Source organism: Mastigoproctus giganteus, chromosome 2, assembly GCF_048544385.1.
Source record: "Mastigoproctus giganteus isolate SK-2022 chromosome 2, ASM4854438v1, whole genome shotgun sequence".
NCBI lineage: Eukaryota > Metazoa > Arthropoda > Arachnida > Uropygi > Thelyphonidae > Mastigoproctus > Mastigoproctus giganteus.
In genome coordinates this window covers 31,533,118-31,556,709 of record NC_143576.1, presented here as the reverse complement: position 1 = coordinate 31,556,709, position 23,592 = coordinate 31,533,118, and the positions used below count along the sequence as shown (strand labels likewise).

Here is a 23,592-nt window from a genome sequence, read left to right as displayed (position 1 = left end):
TGCCAAAGATTTCTCGTAATCTGCCTTCGCCTGCCTAACCTCCTTTGTAAGTTGGTTACAGATCAACTTGTATCTATCATAGGCTTCTGTGTCACGTGTTAATTTGTATGTATCCCATGCATTTTTCTTCTCTGCCATATATCTCATTAGTTCATCTGACATCCATTTTGGCCTAAACCTTGAACAATATTTCTTAGTTGGTATGTAAAGCCTAGTAGCTTCCAAGATAAGTTCTTTGAATGCTTCCCATTTTGAATTTGCTGTTGGTAACATCATCAGTTGGTCCAACTGTACAGAATTTAAATACTGTCTCAGTCCATCGTAGTTGCCTTTACGAAAGCAATAACTCTTCCCTTTACCCCTAATGGTAGTTACCTCTTTGAGTAAATCCCACTTCAGCACACTGTGATCACTGCCACCTAGTGGTTCATTTATCTGCAGATTCTTAATGCATGAAGAATCACTACTGATAATCTTGATCAAATCAAGATTATTACTCCCTCTAGTTGCCTCCCGAACATGCTGATGTAAAAAACAACCATCCAATAAATCCACAAAAGCCTTGCTAGTGTGTGAGTGACCAGCCCCCAAATTCCAGTCAATATCTGGGAAATTAAAATCTCCCATTATAAGACTCTCTGATTTACTGGCCCACTCTATTTCCCTGTACAGTTTCTTATTATACCCGTATCCCTGTACAATTTCTTATTATATCCCCGATTTTGAAAGCTCGGGAGATGACACGAAGATAAACTTCACATAAATTAAAAATTTTAATATGTATGATTTTAAAATAAGAATTCTGAATTGTATTTAATTTTAAAATTTAGAAACAACATTTTTCAATGTGTGTTGATTAACTTTTTTAACCATGTGCAATTTCATTGCACATGGTTAAAAAAGTTAATTATTTAGATGGTAGATTGGCTGAAAATTTTGAAGAAATAAGAGTAGATCGCATCATAAATTCAGTTAGTGACCCTTCTGATATATAATACTGAATACAATATAATATTAAATTATATATAATATTTGACTACAATATAATATTATATATAATATTGAATATAATATAATATAAATATATGTGTATTATTATTTTTCCCCTTTTCTCTTTTCTTTCTTACTCCTTTTATCTCCACAACCCTTATTTTTTATTTACTTACACACACACACACACACACACACACACACACACTGTATATACATTTTCAGTATTTGTGTATATCAACCTGCCTATCTTGCAACTGGCTGCAAAGGTAGAGCTTGTTAATATAACTTATATACACTTTTCTGTGTACATGTTGTTTTGTAGTTATAGGAAATTGTAGAGTGGTTTAGCTAACAGGAGGCAAAATTAGGAAAATAATTAGGATAGCAATAGACATTCCTGCCTTTGTATTACACTTACAGCCCAGGGTGTAGAAAATTTTAGTTGTAGGAAAGTGAATAATATAAGACTGAAGAATATAAAGTTAGTGCTCAGGTTATCCAGGAGCACGATTTCCCATCTGTGCTAATAATGGCCCTGGAAATGGTAGATGTGTGTATCTGTAAGCAGTTGTAGATATACAAATATGTAATCAACTTATAATTAATCTTCCACTTAACAATACTGCCTTATGCATAAACTTATGCTATCATAATCTCAAACTTGTAGGTAACTGGCTGATATATGTGAAACAGTATCTCTTCAGGATGCTATACCATTTCACTATTTCAGCAAAATATTCTGCATATGAAATATTCCATATATACAGCCTATAATGTTTCGATAGTTTCCTATATATATACCCTTGTAGTGTAGCCAATAAATTCAGTTTAATTTTAAATTAAACAAATTTTTATTTATTTATTTTTTATATGTACAGGTAACTGTGGCATCTATGTTATGTTACCTTTAACTTTATACCATAAGATTTTATTGAAAATGTTATACTGTTGGGAAACGGTTTACCAACTGTTAATTAATAGTTATTAACAAAAAGATTAATTAATAGTTATTAATTTAAAAAAATAAGCCATAGCGAGGACTTACCATGCTGAATGTGTGGCATGGTAAGTCCTTGCTACGGCTTATTGTTTGGTAAAAGCAAACATGAGGTTGCTTTCACCACATTTGGTGAAAGCAAAACAAGGCCATGGCAACTGTATGCACTATTGGTATTCCAGCAGACTGTAAGCAGTAGTGTTATGATTTGGGACTGTCCTTGTAGATTGCCCTGGATCCTCTGATCACTGCTAATCAATGGCTCAATGGGAACGCATATCATTCTATTGTTGCCGACCAAGTACATCCCTCCACAATGACAGTGTAATGAGACAAATCCAGCACCCATCAACAAGACAACATGCCATGCCATGCCACAAGGCCTGGCATGTCACTAACTAGTTTCATGAACATGACAGTGAATACTCCATCCTCCCAAAACCGCTCGATTCACTTGAATTCACCCAACTGAGCATATTTGGGATCCACTGGAAAAGAATATTTGATGCTGAAACCATCCACCTGACAATGCGTGGACATTACTAGATATATTGTGCAACATAACGTAACACTACCACACCCTGCACCATTTTATGGAGTCTGTGCCAAGATGTGCGCATGTGTGTGTGTTCAGCTACTGACCAATTCAATTATTCAGCCTGTCCCTTTGTTATTACCCATATTTTATTATATTTTCTTCAAAATTGTAAACAGCCCATATTGCGTCCAATAGTGCCAGTATAACATGGTGTTCAGCACAGTGGGTGCCAATCTAATGTACAGGAGAATTTTCTCTGTGTGCAGAGGTACTAGAATTTAAATGAGGGAGGAAGAGCTTGGAAGACAACCATGCGATAGAAGACTTGCAGCATTTAACACTCCAGAAATTGTTGACAGCATGCATGATCTAGTGAGGAGTGATCAACCAGTGACAGTTCAGTATATTGCCAGTGTTTTGAGCATTTCATCTGAACATGACATTCACACTATGAAAAAGGTGTCAACATGATGGGTTCCAAAGTTGTTGATAACACATCAAAAACACACAAAGAGTTTTAAGTAGTGAACATTTGCATCATTTTCAAGCAGATGCAGCATATTTCCTTACAAGGTTTGTGACCATGTTTGAGACACAGGTCCATTACTTTCAACCAGAGAAAAAAAAGAGTAGTCCAAACAGTGGAAACAACTTTTCTCACCCCCCCCCCCCCGATCCAAAGAAAGCCAAGTAGATTCTTTCTGCTGGGAAGGTGACGCATTAATTTTTTTCAGATGCTGATGTAGTAGTGCTGGTGGATTACCTTCAAAATGTCCAGACAGTCACAAGGGCATATTATGCAGACCTCGAAGCATAAAAAGATCAAAGACAAACACTGAGGAAAACTCAGCAAAGGTGCCTTGTTCCACTAGGACAATACACTGCTCACAAGTCTGTTGGTGCCATGGCTGCACTTCATGGGTGCAGCTTTGAAATCTTGGACCATCCTCCATATTCAACAAATATAGCACCATCAGACTTTCACCTATTTCCTAATTTGAAAAAATACCTGGCTGGCATCCATTTTTCCACTGACAGTGATGTCACTGCTGCAGTGGATACATTCCTGAAGGTCCAAGAAAAAAAATTTCTTTGCAGCTAAAATCAACACATTATAGCACTGGTGGCTAAAGTGTATTCACTCCAAAAGGTACTATGTTACCAGACTCCTCAAATAAACCCTTCATACAACAAACCTTTAAAATGCCTCTCTTATTTCCTCACTAGAGATGGATCTGCAATGTGTAGCAGTTGCTGCTTGGGATGCACTGTAATTAGTAGATCTGGATTTGAGTTTATCAATGTTCTTTTGTAAATGGGAGATTTATTAGTTCAAGGGCTACTATGGCCAAACTGTACCTGTAATTTTGCAATTATGATCAGTATTTAAAGAATATAACTTAAAAGAATATAACTTAAAAATAACTTAACTTATATCTTAGAAAGGCTTTTGATTCTGTTGCACATGGAAGACTGCTACACAAATTGGAGCAGTGTGACATTGGAGGCAAATTGCTGCTATGGATAAAGGGGTGGTTGAGGGGGAGAAGACAGAGAGTGGTAATCAATGGACACTGCTCATCGTGGACTAATGTTATTAGTGGAGTCCCTCAGGGCTCAGTGTTGGGTCCATTATTGTTTTCTGTATTTATAAATGATATTGATGATGGTATATCAAGCTTAATGTCCAAGTTTGCAGATGATACAAAGGTTGGCAGGGTTGTCAAGGACACTACTGACACTATGCTGCTGCAACAGGATCTGGAAAGGTTGAGCAGATGGGCTGAGAGGTGGCAAATGAAGTTTAACATTGACAAATGTAAAGTACTACACATGGGAAAAAGCAACCCCAGAGCAACGTATCAACTCTGTGGTACCACACTGACAGTGGTAGAGAATGAAAGGGACTTGGGGGTGATTGTGCAGGCAGATATGAAGTTCTCTGAGCAGTGCAGACGGGCTGCAAGAGTAGCTCATGGAGTATTGTCAATGATATACAGGAATTTTTCCAGCAGGGATAAGGAGGTGATTATTCCATTGTATAAGGCAATGGTCAGGCCACACCTAGAGTACTGTATACAGGTCTGGAGGCCTCATTTCAAGAAGATTGTAGAGCTGCTGGAACGAGTACAGAGAAGGGCAACAAGATTAGTGAATGGAACAAAGGGGTGCTCTTACGAAGAAAGGCTTAAGTTTTGAAAATTACAGTGTCTGGAGACTAGGCACCAGCGAGGTGATCTGATAGAGGTGTATAAAGCCTTGAATGGTTTAAGCATGCTCAATGCTGATGGGATTCTTCCTCTAGCTCAGAAAAATCACCTGAGAGGGCATAAATTCAAATTGAGGAAAGACAGATGTAGGATAGACGTGCGGAAATTTGCCTTTAGCCAGCGGGTGGTTGGTTGGTGGAACAGACTGCCATCCCTTGTGGTGGAGGTTGATAGCCTAAATAAGTTTAAGGCTCAGCTGGACAGGTATTTTGAACGAACAGAGGGGTGAAGTGGAAGTGGGTTTTTTTTTTTTTTGGCTGATGCTGCATAAGCTTGCTTTCTTGCATCAAATGGCCTCTACTAATGCTAATGCTATAGGCCTAATGACTCTGATGAGTATAATAAAAAAGTAGTTATATAAATTAACTGCCTTTATACAGCTCATTTAAATTGGCATCATTTACAATAATGTGGCTTAGGTTCAGACATTCTGTTAAGTCAGAAAGAGATCGGAAGGAAGAAATAAATTCTGGCAGAAAGATTTTTTTTTTTTTTTATGTGAACCCCAAACACGAGAGGTATTAGAACCTATAGTACTTAGTACCGTGCTTGGGTTGGAGGTTGGGAAGACGAAAGAAGATATTTGTTGACATTGGACTTGAACTTCTGTAGATTGTAATTTTCAGGAAATACGTATGAAGGAAGGTTGTTCCAGAAAACAGCAGTTGAATGAATAAATGAGGAAGAAGAAAAGTTGGTTCTGTGGGTTTGAAGTTGGACAGTAAATGGATATTGGCTGGTGGCGGCACATGTTCGGACTGTTTTGAAAGAGAGAGGGGGAATTATAGAAGCCAATTCAGAAGAACAGTGCCCATGGAAATATCTGTAGAAGAGCCATGCAGCAGAAATAGTAAGTCTATGAGAAAGCGAGTGGAGAGACTCTGTTAGAGATGAATCATCAATTAACCTAACTGCCCTCTTCTGAATGGAATCAAGAAACCATGAGCACATTCCAAAAAGATATGTTTTAATTGGAAAACAGCATTAACAATTTATGATCATCTCTGAGCAATAAAAAAAGATACGTAAAATGAGTGTGACCAATTCTCCTTCTCACCAGTACAATGAATCTCTTCATGCCTATTCTACTGGAAGTTGCATTTCTGCAGTTGCGGTGTCTGCTTTATTTGTAATAATTTGTTATATTATTTAATACCCAACAGTTAAGCCCAGTGTTTATTGAATAGTCACTGTATGAGTATCAGTGGAAGGAACTGGAATAGAGCCAATATTTATGTCTTGTTGCCTGATCTCTAACCTCTAAAGGAATACTGGAAAAAAAAGGGTCAGAAATCCAGCAAAATGCAATGGTCTGTTTATTATCATTCAGTTGAAGTATTTGTAATCTGATTTGTCACAATAGTGGATGTGAAGGTAATCCACTGTGCTAAGAGTCCATATGAATTATAGCCTGCAGGGTCATGAAGGTTCAAAGCTGTTTAATAGCATAAAGTCTGGCTGTGAAAACAATGCATTCATAAAGTATTGAGATTGCGAGAGTAGATGTTGGGAGGACAACAGCAGCTAATTACTAGTGCATCTACAGCACGTTTTCACTGGCTGAGGTGTGAGCTGCAGGTAGCTTTCAAAAAATTTCATTTGCTTGGGAATGCTTACTTCACTAAAGTAGGCCACAGGAAAGTGTGCAATTGCCAGGAGGGTGTAGTACATTTAAGCCTTGATAGATGTCGTCCAGATGGATATTCCAATGCTGCATTAGTTCTAAGAACTGTATTCCTTCAGATTTGTTTCTGAAGCTTATATATTGAGGATTAAAGAAATATCCAGATGGGGAGGAGGAGGACTACAGACTAACTGCAGGAGCAGCATCTTTCTCAGATGCAGAGGAGATTCATTTGACATCTATAAACAGACTTTGGTTTGCCGATGTTATAAAAGCTCCAACAGCAATTGCGAAACAACTGTTTTTTGTTTTTTTTTTATGTAAGCCCCAAACACGAGAGGTGTTAGAACCTATAATACTTAGTACCATGCTTGGGTTGGAGGGTGAGAAGATGAAAGAAGATATTTGTTGACACTGGACTTGAACTTCTGTAGACTGTAATTTTCAGGAAATACATATGAAGGAAGGTTGTTCCAGAAAACAGCAGTTGAATGAATAAACGAGGATGATGAAAAGTTGGTTCTGTGAGTTTGAAGTTGGACAGTAAATGGATGTTGACTGGTGGTGGCATGTGTTCGGACTGTTTTGAAAGAGAGAGCGGGAATTATAGAAGCCAATTCAGAACAGTGCCCATGGAAATATCTGTAGAAGAGGCATGCAGCAGAAACAGTACGTCTATGAGACAGCGAGTGGAGAGACTCTGTTAGAGATGAATCATTAATTAACCTAACTGCCCTCTTCTGAATGGAATCAAGAAGCCTGAGAGAGGTTTTGGGAGCACCACCCCAGATGTGGGAACAATATTCCATGGCAGGGCAGATTTGCGATTTATACAGAGTGGGCAGCTGTTTGGAAGAAAAGTAACTCCGAGAACGAAAGAGAAAACCAAGTTTTTTTGATGCAGAAGAAGCAATATTTGTAATGTGCTTGTGCTTGTGCACAAGAGAGATTAGAAGTCAGGGTAATCCCCAAAAGAGATATCATTTTGCCTAGAAATCAGAGTGTCACTAAAGATAAGCATAGGAGCAGAAGAATCCTTTTTGCGAGATATAAGACAAGACTGAGTTTTAGAAGGGTTGAAATCAACTAAGTTGCCTTTGCCCCACTAGAGAATTACATGAAGATCGGCATTTAAGGAATTGGTAGCAGATTTTCGGGAACTTGAAGCTGATTGAGCAGGACAAGGTTTTTCAAAATGGAAAGTGGAATGCAATCTGCTATCATCACAAGACTATGGATAGGATTTCCAGTCAATGGAAGAAGGTCATTAATATACAAGAGGAAAAGAGTGGGGGAAAGAACTGAACCTTGGGGGACACCAGCATTAGTGGAGAAGTTAGAAGACAGAGAGCCATCTACCATCACCCTCAGTGAGCAATCAGAGAGAAAACTGGATAACCAGTTACTAAAAACAGTTGGCAAACCATAAGATGGAAGCTTGTTAAGAAGACCTTTATGCCAAACACGATCGAAAGCCTTTGAGATGTCAAGAGCAACTACTTGTGTTTCACCGAACCTTTCCATTGAATTAGTCCATAAATGGGTAACTTTCTTTTTTTTTTTTGTAGTTGTTGGCGCATCGGCTTCTGTGGCCATAATGCACCTCCAAAGGTTTTTGCAGTACTCTGATCCAAGCCCGAGGCGGGATTCGAACCCGCAACCTTTGGGTTGCCAGGCAAGCACTTTACACACCTGGCTAGCCCGGTCGGCCATAAATGGGTAACATAAGCCAGAATATCACCAGTGGATCGAAGCTGATGGAATCCATACTGGCGATCATTGATCAGATGGAAGGTTTCTAGGTAGTTTAAGAGTTGGCGGTTAATTGATTTCTCCATTACTTTAGAAAGAGTAGAAGTAATTGCAATGGGACGATAATTGGATGGGAGGGATTTGTCACCCTTTTTAGGAATTGGCTGGATATGAACAAATTTCAAAGCAGAAGGAAAAACACCTTTGGAATAAGAAAGCGAAAAAAGGCGGCAAAGAATAGGAGTAAGTTCAGGAGCACAGGTTTTCAGAACAAGTGGAGAAATACCATTGGGACCTGGAGCTTTCTCAGCATCAAGATTCGTCAAAATCCTTCTGACATCCTTTTGACAGAAGACCACAGGAGGCATTGAATGGAGCGTGATGGGAATGGTGGGAGGTGTTTTACCAAGATCATTAATACATGGGTTGGAAGAAAAATGGGATGCTAGCAAGTCAGCTTTATTCTTGGCTGAAGTGACAACAGAACCATCTGGTTTGGACAGAGGTGGGAGCAGAGATGGGCAAAAGTTGCGGCCAATAGCTTTGGCAAGAGACCAGAATGCTCGGCTACCATTAGGGCAGGAAGCAAGTTTTCTACTCTTAGCCTGTTCAAACTCTAGTTTGGACTGATTAATAACTGCTTTATAATTGTTGCGAGCTTTGGTGTAGGCAGAAAATGAAACTGAAGAATTAGAAACAAGCCAATTACGATATGCAATATTCTTCTCTTGAACAGCCTTAGCACATTTATTGGAAAACCAAGGTTTAGATAAAGGACGAGATTTTAAAGTGGAGTGTGGGATAAAGGATTCCATTCCTGCAAGAATAATTTCACTGACACGATCTGAGCAAACGTTGACATAAGAAGTTTTGAAACAGTAATCCGACCAGTGTTGGACTAGATTGAGACAGGCTAGTGTGGACTTTATTCCAGAGTTTTTAAACTGAAGCTCTATGGCACAATCAGGATCTAATTAAAGCTGACATAATTTTAAAGATGTTTAGTTTCATCAAATAGAGTTCGTGTTTGAAATGTGTTTTTGAAATGTAAGTTTATTGTTGAATATTATTGCTAAGAAGCAAATACTGTTGATATCAGTATTTGTATCAGTTGACTTCCCAGACAGTTCAGATTCTAAAGGCAGATGATTTTTTTTTTTTTTTTTTTTTTTTTTTTTAAATTGCCAAGCTGTGATTTTTGATAATGATGGCCAGTAAGGTTACTGGCTATCATTATCAAAAAATATTCTTTAGTAAGAATATCTAATAGTCTAATACCATTACTAAGAAGTCCTGTTATTCAAACATTAAACCATTTTCTATCTCACAATCAAATCTCAAGGACACATACCAAAGCCCAAACCAAAACTCCATAAATAATTAGAGGAAGGGATGTGGTGCATTTCTTGTGCAAACACAAATGCTGTAAAGAATTTACACTTATACTTCTCTATAAGTGTTTTATAATTAAAAAAAACACAGATCAAAACTGAAGCTCATACTTAAACAATAGTAAAATTCATACCCAAGAAATAGTTTTAATTTCTGGTTGCATAAGTACCTAACGATGAGCCTGCTAAAGGAGATAAAAATTTATACAAGTTTGAGTTTGTTGTTTCATATAATAATAATAATAATGAATAAGTAATTATTCAGTTAAGTAAATGGATATTTCATATTCTATGTTATACCTCATCTGGAGCTTGCTGAAGTCTTGTTACTGCATATCTTCGAACAGCAGGATGTGTATATTGTGGAGTAAGTAGCTCTAAAGCATCTTCCACATCCATAGCTTGCCAACTGTTTAGCAAGTCTAATGCTTGCTTGGCTTCTCCAGCTAGATTCCAGTTAACACACTTCAAGAACTTAGTTAAGGCCTAATTTTAAAAACAGATTAAAAACAGTATTCGAACTATGGTAAAATGACTATTCAGGTATCAGAAACAAACTATGATTAATAATATCATAAAAATATTCAAACAGACATTCAAATTACTTCTTTATGTGTTAATTTATAGCATTATTTTTGTAACATTTTATGTTAAGCAACAACTTTTAAAATATTAAAAACCAATGGATGAAAATCTTTGATCTTATTTCCAAGAATACAGTAAATTAAAAAGTTTCAATCCTTGAAAATTTGGATTCTCATGCTACCCAAACTTTGCCTTCTAAAAACCTACCTCGGTATGAAGATTTGGTATTCATTTCTTAAAAAAGTTTTTGAACTTAATTATGTCTTTTGGTAATTTAGGTGAGTTAATTCCATCAAGTATGCCAGCTAAAATCTTGCTGATATTACAATATGACACATCACAGGATCTATAACAATCTCTTGGTCACATACAATTCCTCTTGATATCAGTAGAGAAAGAACAGTTGCATGGTGACCAAGTGATTGACACAAATTCTGATTCTATACCATTTATTCTTGCATTGTAAATCTTCACAAATTAAAATTACTAAGGCAATTCAAAAAAGTAATAACTTATTTAATGTTAATGTTCTATGTTAATTAAAATTAATAATCAAAAATACCATAATATTTTGAAATCAGTGTTAAACTGCCCACAGGAAGTGCAACTAATTTATGAACATGTAGTTTCCCCAGCAAGATCATGCCGCATTCAGTAATTTGTTTTAAAATGCTGAAGAATTAAAAACTTCCCAAATTTAATGACAAAAGGAAGCAGAATAATGAGGCCAGTACTCTCATTACAGTAGTTTATGAATTATGAATGAATACAAATCTAAGTGAATAAATCCACACCACACCATTCCACCTGAGGTGTAGGAAGAAACAATGGCTGACAGTAGCACCGCTCACTGTGGACTTTTTGAAAGAGTTCACTGTTTCCTATACAACTCAATTGGAGTGGTATGAAAGAGTTCCACAATGTGAAGGGTCTCTTATCAGAACCAGCATTAAATGTGGAACATGTGTGGCTGCATCAGTCCTCCTGCTTTCAGGGGACCTCACACAGTCAAAACTCTATGAAGTGGAAATACAGGCACTCCCTGAAAGACAAATGTCAGTACATACAAAAAAGGCTGCATAAAGTATTATTTTAGTACCATACCACTTTTGATTTTTATGAAAGCCTCTATAAACATTCTTTAAAATATGACAATGTAAAAAATACGTATTGGGTCAGTTTATATCTTCATGCAAGGACTGCCAGGCTAAGAAACTTCCCATTGTTAATTATCAATGGTTCACTAATCTTGCTAAATTTTATGACTCTGAGGCAACTTCATCTTGTACAATCAATAAAGGGTAAAATGGCAAATATTTGTTATTGGGAACAGTGAGTGAGTTGAATGCAGAGTTAAGTGTGGAAGAAAAATTGAAAATGATATCTGAAATTAGAAAGGGAAAAAGACTGCCTTTGCTATGAGTTTCATTTGGTCACCTCACGTACCCATATAAATTTTGGAAAACAGCTGCAGATAAGCTTAATGGGTGGAATGAAAACAAAGGGATGTGATCAATTTCTCAGAATGAACATTCATTGAGAGTTAAAGAATTTTATTTAACTATTTAATCTTTATAACAAAGACTATATTCATTGTCCATTAATGAGCAATAAATGTAAAGTACAATATAAACTTCCTGTAAATTACAATAATGTTTGCATTATTTCTAAGGGAAAACATGTCATGAGTTCTGAACAGCCAATTTATGAACAAACCTTTGGAACAATCCTTTCAAAAATTTTTATTTTTGCTATATAAGTTTCATTATGAATTTTAGCAGATATATTTAATAAATCAGGGAATAATCCCACAATAAATAATGTTTCATATTTACAAAATTCTAAGTCTAATTTAGCTATAAAACAAGTTGGTTAATGTACACAAAGCATTATCAAATAGCAATAATTCACGATTTATAACAAAAAATAAAACAGCAAAGAAGTAATGACTTTTATGCACAAACCAAGAGCATTTTGTTTCTGTGCATCCACTATATTTGCCCATTCATTCCTCCAATCATTGCACAGCAAAAACAATATCCAGTGCTTCAGCTATAATAGACAATGTATGAAAAGAAATAATAATTACCAGATTTCTATTAGTCTGATTTTAATGAAATTTAGGATGGCTTGACAAACTGCTCTTAAAAAAGCCAAATATAAAATTTCACAAAAATCGATCTGCTGAGGGTTGAGTAATTACATGTGGGAAAAAAAAAAACTGCTGTATTTCTATTAGCCTTATTTTAATGAAATTTGGGATGGCTCAACAAATTTTTCTAAAAGAACAAAATGCAGCAGATGGATGACAGACAGACATGGCAAAAGCAACAGGTGCTTTATGCATATGCTAGAGCAACTAAAATATCTACAAATTCCAATGTTTTAGAAACTATGCTTAAAATAAAACTGCAGCTACATTTTAAACTCTTTTGTGCTATATATGGCACAAAAAAATTATTTGGGAACCAGCAGCTTGGCTGGAAGCATAAACTGGCTTCATAAAAAAAAAATAAAAAAATAAAAATAATTGCTAAAAAAGTGTATAAATCAATTAATTAAATTAAATAAACTAAAGCACGACAGTCAGAATGGTCAGTGCAATTACTACATTTTGGATGGATGCAACATTCTAAAAAAGAATACAATCTAATTTAATCATCCATAGATGACTAATTGAAAACATACATATTCCATCCATTTCTCAGCAGATAAAGAGGTTCACTATAACGCTGTTCTAAAATATCACTAGAACAGTGTAGTTCAATGATTTTATCAATGGCTAAGATAAGTAAACAATTACTGAAAGGCTGTAGCATTTCGGTTGTAGGTGACTTATAAAGGTTAATTTTCTTCTTTTTTTTTTTTTTTTAAATTAGATCACTAGTTTTTTGATTTTGAAGAAAGTCTTCAAAATAACTTTCTTCTAGTGAACTGTGAACTATAAATGGCTATGGACTCTGCTTTTGGTTTCATTTGCAACTGAACTCAGAGCCATACCTTAAAATTTAATGCAAATTATGTAGAGTGGATTTTGGTTATTTGGGACAAATCTTAAAGAACAGAACCTAATCAAGAAAATAGTCAGGGTTTTCTTCACTTAATTGGCAAGACTGAGTTTTAGAAGGATTGAAGACAACTTAGTTGCTTTCAATTCTTCTAAAATTTAGTCTTGTCATATCTTGCAAAAAGGATTCTTCTGCTCCTATGCTTATCTTTGGTAACACTCTGATTTCTAGGCAAGTTGATATCTCTTTTTGGGGATATTACCCTGACTTCTAATCTCTCTTGGCAGAAGCACATTACAAATATTGCTTCCTCTGTATCTAAAAAACTTGGTTTTCTCTTTCGCTCTGGGCATTACTTTTCTTCCAAACAGCTTTTCCTCTGTACAAATCGCAAATCTGCCCTACCGCGGAATATTGTTCCCACATATGTGAGAGAGGTTTTGGGGGCACTGCCCCCAAAACCTCTCTCAGGCTTCTAGATTCCATTCAGAAGAGGGCAGTTAGGGTAATTAACGACTCATCTCTAACAGAGTCTCTCCACTCGCTGTCTCATAGACGTACTGTTTCCACTGCATGCCTTTTCTACAGACACTTCCATGGGCACTGTTCTTCTGAATTAGCTTCTATAATTCCCACTCTCTCTTTTAAAACAGACCGAACACGTGCCACCACCAGCCAACATCCATTTACTGTTCAACTTCAAACTCACAGGACCAACTTTTCATCTTCCTCATTTATTTGTTCAACTGCCATTTTCTGAAACAACCTTCCTACATATGTATTTCCTGAAAATTACAGTTTACAGAAGTTGAAGTCTAATGTCAACAAATATCTTCTCTCGTCTTCAACCTCCAACCCAAGCATGGTACTAAGTACTATAGGTTCTAATACCTCTCATGTTTGGGGTTTTTATAATAAAAAAAAAAAAAAAAGGGACAACATGCCATTTAATTGGGGCAGGAGACTGCAGCACTCGAGATTACCCTACAATTGTCTGACCATACCACATGGTCCGGTCGGATTTCTGCTCTTTTCTGATCTTATTATAAACGGATAGCAAACTCGATTTTACTGAATTTGTAATAATACCGACACCACCTGGAATTCTGTTGGTTTTATGTTATTATGGTGAAATGTGTTTCCCCTTCCATGAAATCTTCAATCATACAAAAAAACAAATAAATTTCCAGAATCTTCTCTTCATTCCTATTTTTAAGTTTTGTAACTTGTTACTCCATTCTCACTTGCACATATCATGTTAGTTGCAATTTGTGCATGCAGTCTTCTTTGTTATTGATTGCTTACTCTTTTTTACTATTTTAAATTTAAACTCCCCCATCCAAAATGTCAGTGAACAGAAATATATCAAGCAGTTAGTATGTACATATTACAGTACATACTAATTAAGTTATGCATGTAAACATAAATTTATTTTTACTTTGGAAAATAAAAATAAATTTACCTGTGGAATATATTCTTCCGATTTTCACGTATCATTTAATTTTTTAATTGGTAACGTAAAAAAGTGCAAATTTGTGCTCAATATATCTTTACTTTTATAGCCTGTGGATAATATTCCTCCTATTTTTGATTATTAAAATCACTGTTTAATAGAATTAAAATTCAATTCACAAATGTGATCACAATGACCGGCACTTACTACATATCGTATGGCGAATGTACTTTACTATGGCAAGTCCATCGTAACATGATTTGATCATACAGAGAATCAATCGTAAAGTGGGGATCCACTGTTTTAACTATTTATGTGAAATCGCATAATTGGGGCAGCCACTTATTCGGGCCAAAATGCACTATCCCGGTGTGTCCCAAATAACCAGAATCCACTGTATTATCAACAGAACTTAACTTATAGTGAAGAATTCATCATGATTATAAAGATACATTTGCCTGTATCTTTGTAATCATCATTAGAAAGCAAGCAATAAAAGCATGGAGTAGAAACAAATACCATCCTCAAAAGAACAAGAAATTCCAAAGTATTAAGTGGCTTCTGTCAAAGTCATGTTGACATTTGGAATTTGACTTTGACACTGGGCCTATTCTGGTTTGTTTGTTTGGGAATTTTTTTGGCGCATCGGCATCTATAGCCATAGTGCGCCAGCCTATTCTCGAACATAGGGAGACTGTCAATAGTAAAAGATATTGCACCATTGGAAAAGAAATGTAACCCTGCTATAAGCAGGAAAATGCAAGGGGGGCTTCTGTCAAAGTCATGTTGACATTTGGAATTTGACTTTGACACTGGGCCTATTCTGGTTTGTTTGTTTGGGAATTTTTTTGGCGCATCGGCATCTATAGCCATAGTGCGCCAGCCTATTCTCGAACATAGGGAGACTGTCAATAGTAAAAGATATTGTGCCATTGGAAAAGAAATGTAACCCTGCTATAAGCAGGAAAATGCAAGGGGGGGGGGGGTTGCTGACAAATGGTGTTCTGTTGAAACATGACAACCATGGATCTCAGTTAGCCATTGCAATCATTAATGATTTAAAAAAAAAAACTTCACTTTGAAGTTTACCCTCACCAAGACCTTGCTCCTCTTTGATATAAAAAAAAAAAAAAAAAAAAAAAAAAAAAACTGAAAACTAAAAATGCAGCAAACCAGTTACAAAAACAATTGGAATTGGCATAATCATACGAACTCTCTGTAATGTGTTTATTTTATTTTAAGGTTAATTTTTTAATAGTTTTCTCCATAATTAAAATTCTTTCGAAATAATTTTATATAAGTGGGCACATGGCACATAGTTTGATAATGATCAGTGCATATTTGTTAGTTGATTTTCAATTGGGTTAGCTTATGATTTCTCCAAATAGGCCTACATGGCTGGGACAATTCATATTGAGCAATTAGACTTCACACCAGCCGGTAGTTAAATAAACAAATTTCAATCCTGCAACTAAAACACTTTATTTACAATAAAATAAAATAAAATTATAAGTATATAGGATAAAAATATAATAATCTAAAACTGATGTGGTTTAATTTACAATAAAATAAGAAATGTAAAATAAGATATGACGATAAAAACAGTAAAATAAAATACCGAAACAACTGTAGCTTTCAGAGACAGTGGTCTCCTTTCTCAACAGCATACTTCTGCCATGCGGCACATCCTTAAATAGCAGATCCACGGCTCTCGTCACATGGTTCCTCAGGAATATGGTTGGAATTTCCCCTTTGTGCACCAGAACCGGAAATGGCTCGGGAGCACGCTAGCTGAAACCGTTCATCTCGTCCAAGAACAACGGTTTCAAAGAGGGGATGTAAGCGTACACCCCTGTCTCTATTAATGGAATTGCTAGCTGCCCCAACACGTAAACTCTCAAGCCATTTACGGTCCCAGAACCTTGTGCATGATCCGTGATGACAGCATCCTCTGGGGAAATTTGATGTTGCTTCTCCCAGTAGTGTTCTGCCACGACAGACTTCCCATAGTTTGCAGACTTTATTGCATTCATATGCCCCCCCCCCCAGACGGTCTTTCAGTCGCCGCCCTGTTTCCCCCACATAACACACCCTAAAATCCTGGCATTTAATTTCGTATATCACCCCACTGTTGGCTTCTTTCGTTATGGGGTCTTTAACACAGGATATCACTGTGTGCAACCTCCGTCCCGGGAGTTGCACACAGCATATCTGACACCCCCAAATTATTCATGCAATGTGGTCTGAAAGGCCCGGATAATAGGGAATGTATGCAGTGCTCACAGAGGCGAACGGCTCATTATGGGTGGACTCTGCTCCTCTAATAAATCTGTCCAACACCCTCTGGGGGTAGCCGCATTTCTTGAGGTCTGCTGTGACAGGAATAATTTCATTATCTTTATCCTCGGTGGTGCTACAGTGGGACCACACCCTATCTATTAAAGCCTTGACAACACTATCCTTGTGTTGGCTGGCTTGTGCTGAGGTATAGTGGGTATAATGACCCCGGCACATGAGCTTTCTAAACACCTTGGTCTTGAGCCTACAACCATCCCTAATTACCAACACGTCAAGGAATGGTAGAGCCCTCTGCTTCCACCTCCAAAGTAAATTTAATAAAAGGGGAGAAACTATTAAGTACATCAAGTACCTGATCCTCCCTCCCCTTTTGTATAATGGTGAATGTGTCATCAACAAATCTTTTCCATTTGTTCATGGGAAATTCTAAACCCTCAAAAATTCTGAATTCCAACTCTTCCATAGCTAAGTTAGCCACTATGGCACTAATGGGGAACCCATGGCTGTGCCATGGACCTGCCTATACATGACGTCTTGGAAAACCATGGTGGTACTGGATAAACAAAACTCCACACCTTCACAAATATCATTAACACTTAGAGGAGACCTAATACTTAACAATACATCCTTTTCTAATGCCATTCTAACACATTGGACTCCAAATTTGATAGGGATACAAGGTATATACCCACAATACCTCGGCACAAGCCAGCCAACACAAGGATAGTGTTGTCAAGGCTTTAATAGATAGGGTGTGGTACCACTGTAGCACCTCTGAGGATAAAGATAATGAAATTATTCGTGTTACGGCAGACCTCAAAAAATGCAGTTACCCCCAGAGGGTGTTGGACAGATTTATTAGAGGAGCAGAGTCCACCCATAATGAGCCGTTCGCCTCTGTGAGCACTGCATACATTCCCTATTATCCGGGCCTTTCAGACCACATTGCATGAATAATTTGGGAGTGTCAGATATGCTGTGTGCAACTCCCGGGATGGAGGTTGCACACAGCGATATCCCGTGTTAAAGACCTCATAACGAAAGAAGCCAACAGTGGGGTGGTATACGAAATTAAATGCCTGGATTGTGGGGTGTGTTGTGGGGGAGACAGGGCGGCGACTGAAAGACCATCTGGGGAAGCATATGAATGCAATAAAGTCCGCAAAGTCTGCCAGGGCAGAACACTACTGGGAGAAGCAACATCAAATTTCCCCAGAGGATGCTGTCATCACGGATCATGCACAGGGGTTCTGGGACCGTAAATGGCTTGAGAGTTTACGTATTGGGGCAGCTAGCATTCCATTAATAGAGACAGGGGTGTACGCTTACATCCCCTCTTTGAAACTATTGTTCTTGGACGAGATGAACGGTTTCAGCTAGCACGTTCCCGAGCCATTTCCGGTTCCGGTGCACAAAGGGGAAATTCCAACCATATTCCTGAGGAACCATGTGACGAGTGCCGTGGATCTGCTATTTAAGGATGTGCCGCATGGCAGAAGTATGCTGTTGAGAAAGGAGACCGCTGTCTCCGAAAGCTACATTGTTTCGGTATTTTAGTATTTTATTTTACTGTTTTTATCATCATATTTTATTTTACATTTCTTATTTTATTGTAAATTAAACCACATCAGTTTTAGATTATTATATTTTTACCCTATATACTTGTAATTTTATTTTATTGTAAATAAAGTGTTTTAGTTGCAGGATTGAAATTTGTTTATTTAAATACCGGCTGGTGTGAAGTCTAATTGCTCAATATAGCTTATGATTATAAAAACCATGGATCCCTACAAACATGTTAGTAGCGATAGCACTGCTTGGTTTTAAAATACTCTATGTAGCTACTTCTTTATCACTTTTACAAATTTTGAGTAATCATATGCAAGGTATGGCTATTAAAAAAAACCACATAATGCATATTTTAGGTAACAATTAAAATCAATTAAACTCACAATACCAATTATCCAATGGACTGTAAAACAACAGCAAAATCTTAGATAACTGTTGTTTTCAGACTATTTATAATGAAATCATCATAAACAGCTGCTCCTTTAACCAATAATATCAGTGGTGCAAACAGTTTACATCTGTAGTGGTGTGCACGTAATCATCTGAACCATCTTCAACAGAGGGGCAAAGTTCAAAATACCTTTTTCGTGTGTGAATAAAAAAATAAAAAAATCTATAAAGCAATATTATAGAAAATACTAAGCACTATTATAAAAATTTTAGATGCCATAGTGACCTGGAACTTAGGAGTGTTGTATCCTGATTATAACTATGGCAGACTTATGATCAATTTCAAAAGAACAAAATTTTCCACTGATATATCACTTACTTTTTTCTGGTTTGTTAAGTAAAATCTGAATTTCCAAACTAAATCTTGCTCTTCAGTTGAAAGTCCCTTTGTAGGAGGATAATTAACTATTACCTATGGATCAATAACAACCATAACAAAAAAAAATTCAATATACAATTAACAAAAAAAAATCAAATGATAACCAGATTATTTAGTTAAATCATAAATATAAGTTCAATAGCAAAGCTTAATTAATATACAGTACTCACCTTAGATGATCTGTAGTGGTTACTTGAGAAGGGTTGGAAGAATAATTTTGGGGTTTAAATAATTTAGAGTTTACATGGGTTAATCAGTAAAGATACGAGATTAAATTGATTAAAAATTAAAACTGAATTAAAATATGTGCAAGGAAGTAGAAGTGCACGACTCCGTCCTTGGTTATCATTGAAGAATTAATTGTATTAAGAACTCTAAAGTATGTGAAAACTGGTGGGCCAAAAGTCATAACAGTTGACTTTCGTTTTTTTTTAACGTCATCAGTTGGCAATATTAAGCGAGGAGAGAACAATGTATTGTATTTAAAAGAATTTCTATGTTCCTGTGGTGCTCTTTGTGACATAGGTATAGGTATGTTGAGGGTCTGACGGCTCCGGGGATTTCTCCCATCTCCGCGTATGTTCTTTGTATCGAGTGACAGTACCCTGTCTATGCCAGAGGTTTAAAATTAATGTATGGGTCATGTGGCATGTAGTTTGTTGTGCCCATTGTTCATCCGGCCTGTTGGCCGCCGGGCCCCCAGTGGGACCCGGCGTTACCATACCTAGCGACGGGGACGCCGGCCGGGTGTACCAAGAGACTAATTATACTCTGGCAGGTCCTGCCACTTACTTTCCTGGGATTTCGGTGACGAGGACCTAAAATAAAGGTTGGAGTTATCGCTAAGTTGGAGTTATCAGTTTAAGTAAAATTGCATTTAGAAAGCGCTGCGTGGGATTTTACGCTGAAAGAACTATTTCTAGAGAGCCTAAAAGGTCGGGCAAAATTTGATGTGATTTAAATTTGGACATGTGGGGCAGTCGCTGTACAAGAGAAAGTGTTGGGAGGGGAGGGTGAAGACTGGGTGGATGAAATAGGAAGAAGAGGGGTCGGATAAAGAGGTGACCCCCCATTATCAGTGGGGCATGCCCATGCCCCACCAGAGTGAAAATATGGGGAGGCGAGGAGAGGAGAAGAGCAAATACCCCCTCCCCCTCCCCGGAAAAAAAAAAAAAACCGCACAAGGGAGTGCAGTTTTGGGTCGACAGTAGGCCATTCAAATCATCCTAAAGTCTTGTCTTTCTGTGGTATGGTGAGTTTTTTGCTTGTGTTTTTTTATTTTTTATTTTTTTTATTTTTACCTGTTTGACCTCCTGCATTCTTTCTAGTTGGGTTGCCTTTGGTATATTTCTATCATTGTTTTCCTTCTAGAAAATAGATCCTGGGCATATTGACTGAGTGCCTTGTAGTCCTCTTGAGTGTCTAGCAGTCTGGGTTCTTGGTTGTCTGGGATATATTGGATTGACGCAGGTCATTTGTAGTCGCAGGTCGTCATACAAATCGCACTCAAACATCAAGTGTCTCCAGGACTCCGGGTTGCCACAGGGACAGTCCGCGTTATTTATGATACCAAGTTGGTGTAGTTTAGCTTTAAACGGGCCGTGTCCTGTAAGGAGGAAGGTGGTATTTCGACCAGGGTGAAACCACACTGGCGCCTTAGGGTACAGCTTGGTGACAGTGGGGAGGAATCTTCTGGTCACTGCACCTTTTTCTGTGTTGCTCCATCTCCTCTGCCAAATCTGGATGAGGTGGTCGGTGATTCTTCTCTTCTCATAGTTGCGGTCATTAGTGACCGCATCTTTGTGACATGTGGGAATCTTAAGTGTGTGAAATTCCAGACCAGGGAAAGGTTGGAGGGTAGTTTCACATTCATGATGTTTAATTTAGAGTGATGGCGGAACCATTCTATAACGAGTGCTTCATATTGAAGAATTTTGTAACTAGTTTTTAATTTTATAATGGTAATAGCTGAATCAACTAGAGGGGTGTGGTTGTGGGAATGTACGTGAAGAGTAAGTTCAGTACTGAATTGCCCTGTTCTGAAACTGTTGTAGTGGTAGTAAGATCTTGAGTTAGACCTTTTTGTGGAACCGAACTTGGTAGTGGTGATGTAGCAGGCATGCAGTTTTGCTGGCATTTAATTAAATATATGATATTATTCATGTCACCTATCGGGTATTTATATGTTTCTTTGTATGTGTTGAATAATGAACCGAGTTTGTTATATGAAGAAAATATCAGAGTAATGTCAGTGGCCGTGAACACCCGACGGAGTTGGGTGTTCATGGGCACTGACATTCTCCCTTATCATGGAGACTACCGTGATAAGGGAGAATGATGCATGTGCTCCCTTTTGTGTTATGTTTGGATGAATTATTGGTGTTGTTTTTAGCAGTGGAAATAGTGTGTTGAATTAATTGAAATGGGTATTTTCTGGATATGAACTTTTTTGTGAGATATTGTAGTTCAATAGATAAGTCATCTTGTGATGATCTGTATTTTATAGCGTTGTGGATTTGGTTATAAAGAACAGTTTTTTTTGTATTAAGTGGGTGGTGTGATGCAAAGTATAGATATTTTCCTGTGTGTGTGTGTGTGTGTGTGTGTGTGTGTGTGTGTGTGTGTGTGTGTGTGCGCGCGCGCGTGCGTTTTCTAAAAATCTTGGTTCCCAGTTTGGTGCCTGTTTTGTATATTGTAAGGTTAAGGAAGTTGATTTGTTTATTAACTTCTGTTTCAAGTGTATATTTCATTCTATCATGTATTGAGTTAAACTTAATAAAAAGATTGTCAATTGTAGTTCTATTTCCTATTATAAGTCTGCATAATGTATATATAGTTTAATCCCCGAAGGGTAAGGCTATAGTATTTGGTTTTCTATAGTTGCTAAATAAATTTCAGATAAGGGGGTGGAAATTCCTAGACCTATGTGTAGGCCGAATGTTTGTTGAAATATTTGGTTTTGAAACCTAAAGCGTCTAGCATCCAGTAAAAACGAAGTAAGTTCTAAGATATTGCTGATGGGGAGGTACGGTTGATTAAAGTATTATCTATCATTAGGTATTCTCATAAGGCTTGAAATGAATGGTAAGTGTACATTTGTATATAAAAACACAACATCAAAGGACCCTAAAATGTCTAAACTGGAAATTCTGGTGGTACTTATTTTTTCAAAGGCTTGATTAGTGTTACTAATCTTGAATTTTGAGAATCTTGTAAGGGGGGATATAATTTTTACTAAAAAGGTGGATAGGTTGGCAAAGGCAGATTTGCTAAAGGAAATTATTGGTCTTAGGGGATGGTCGGGTTTGTGTAATTTGGTGATACCAAACGTGTGGGAGAATGTTATTATGTATGCTGATTTGCTGTAATGTGTGTAAATTAATTTCTTTGTTTGATCTTAGTCTTCTTAGGATAACATTGAGTTTGTTTTTGAGTTTGGAAATGTATGAATTATCAGTTTTGTATGTGTCTTGATCAGAAAGGAAGTGTTCCATTTTTTCAATGTAGATGTTTTTGTCTAGTATTACAATTGTGTCGCCTTTGTCAGCTTTTTGTATAATAATGTCTGGAATATTCCATAGTTTTTGTATGTCTAATAACTGTTGTTTTTTCATATTGAGTTGGAGGGGGGGTGTAAGTTTTGAATTAATAATGGCGTTTGTTTGATGTATAATTCACTATTTTTCGGGGTTGTTTTTGAGTTTTGTTTGTAGTTCTATGATGGGATAATGGTGGTCCCTTATGACTAAGTTAATCCCATGTTCCAGTCCTGCAAGTTCAGTGGTAGTGAAAGTTTTTGATGGAATATTAATGGTGGAAATTTGTGGGGAGGGTTTGTGTTTTGTGTGCGAGTGTATTCCATTTTTTAATGTCTTCGTTCCACGTCTTTGAGCGCAGCATTGATGCGTCATTGAGGTTAGTAAATTCTATCCAAGTTTGGGGTGTCATTTCTTTTTTAAGATTAAATCTTAATTGATGTATTTGATTTAGTAATTGATATTTTTTGTTAAACCTTTTATGTAATTCTTCCCATATAATGGCAATAGATGTTTGGTGTATAATGTGTGGATATCTTTTGCAAGTGTTTTTGGGAAAAATACGAGCGAAAAAACACGTCACAAAGAGCATCACGGGAACACAGAAATTCTTTTAAATACAATACGCATTCTCTCCTTGATTAATATTGCCAACTGACGACGTTAAAAAAAATGAAAGTCAACCGTTGATTTTTGGCCCACCAGTTTTCACATATTTTAGAGTTCTTAATACAATTAATTCTTCAATG

At 36.9% G+C, this 23,592-nt stretch overlaps 1 protein-coding gene across 4 annotated transcripts in view; it reads right to left on the bottom strand.

The window, feature by feature from the left end:
• Pi3K59F (phosphatidylinositol 3-kinase 59F) overlaps nt 1–23,592 on the bottom strand; it is a 349,960-nt gene that overhangs the window by 196,399 nt on the left and 129,969 nt on the right. For all 4 annotated transcript variants that reach the window (XR_016547875.1, XM_090388562.1, XM_090388556.1 and 1 more), the window contains 2 exons: nt 19,248–19,340; nt 9,866–10,051 (listed from right to left, as the gene is read on the bottom strand). Coding sequence is in view for 3 of the 4 variants with exons in the window: in XM_090388562.1 (XP_090244688.1) it covers nt 9,866–10,051; nt 19,248–19,340 (279 nt within the window). In the remaining variant the exon portion in view is untranslated. The remainder of the gene's footprint in view (nt 1–9,865; nt 10,052–19,247; nt 19,341–23,592) is intronic.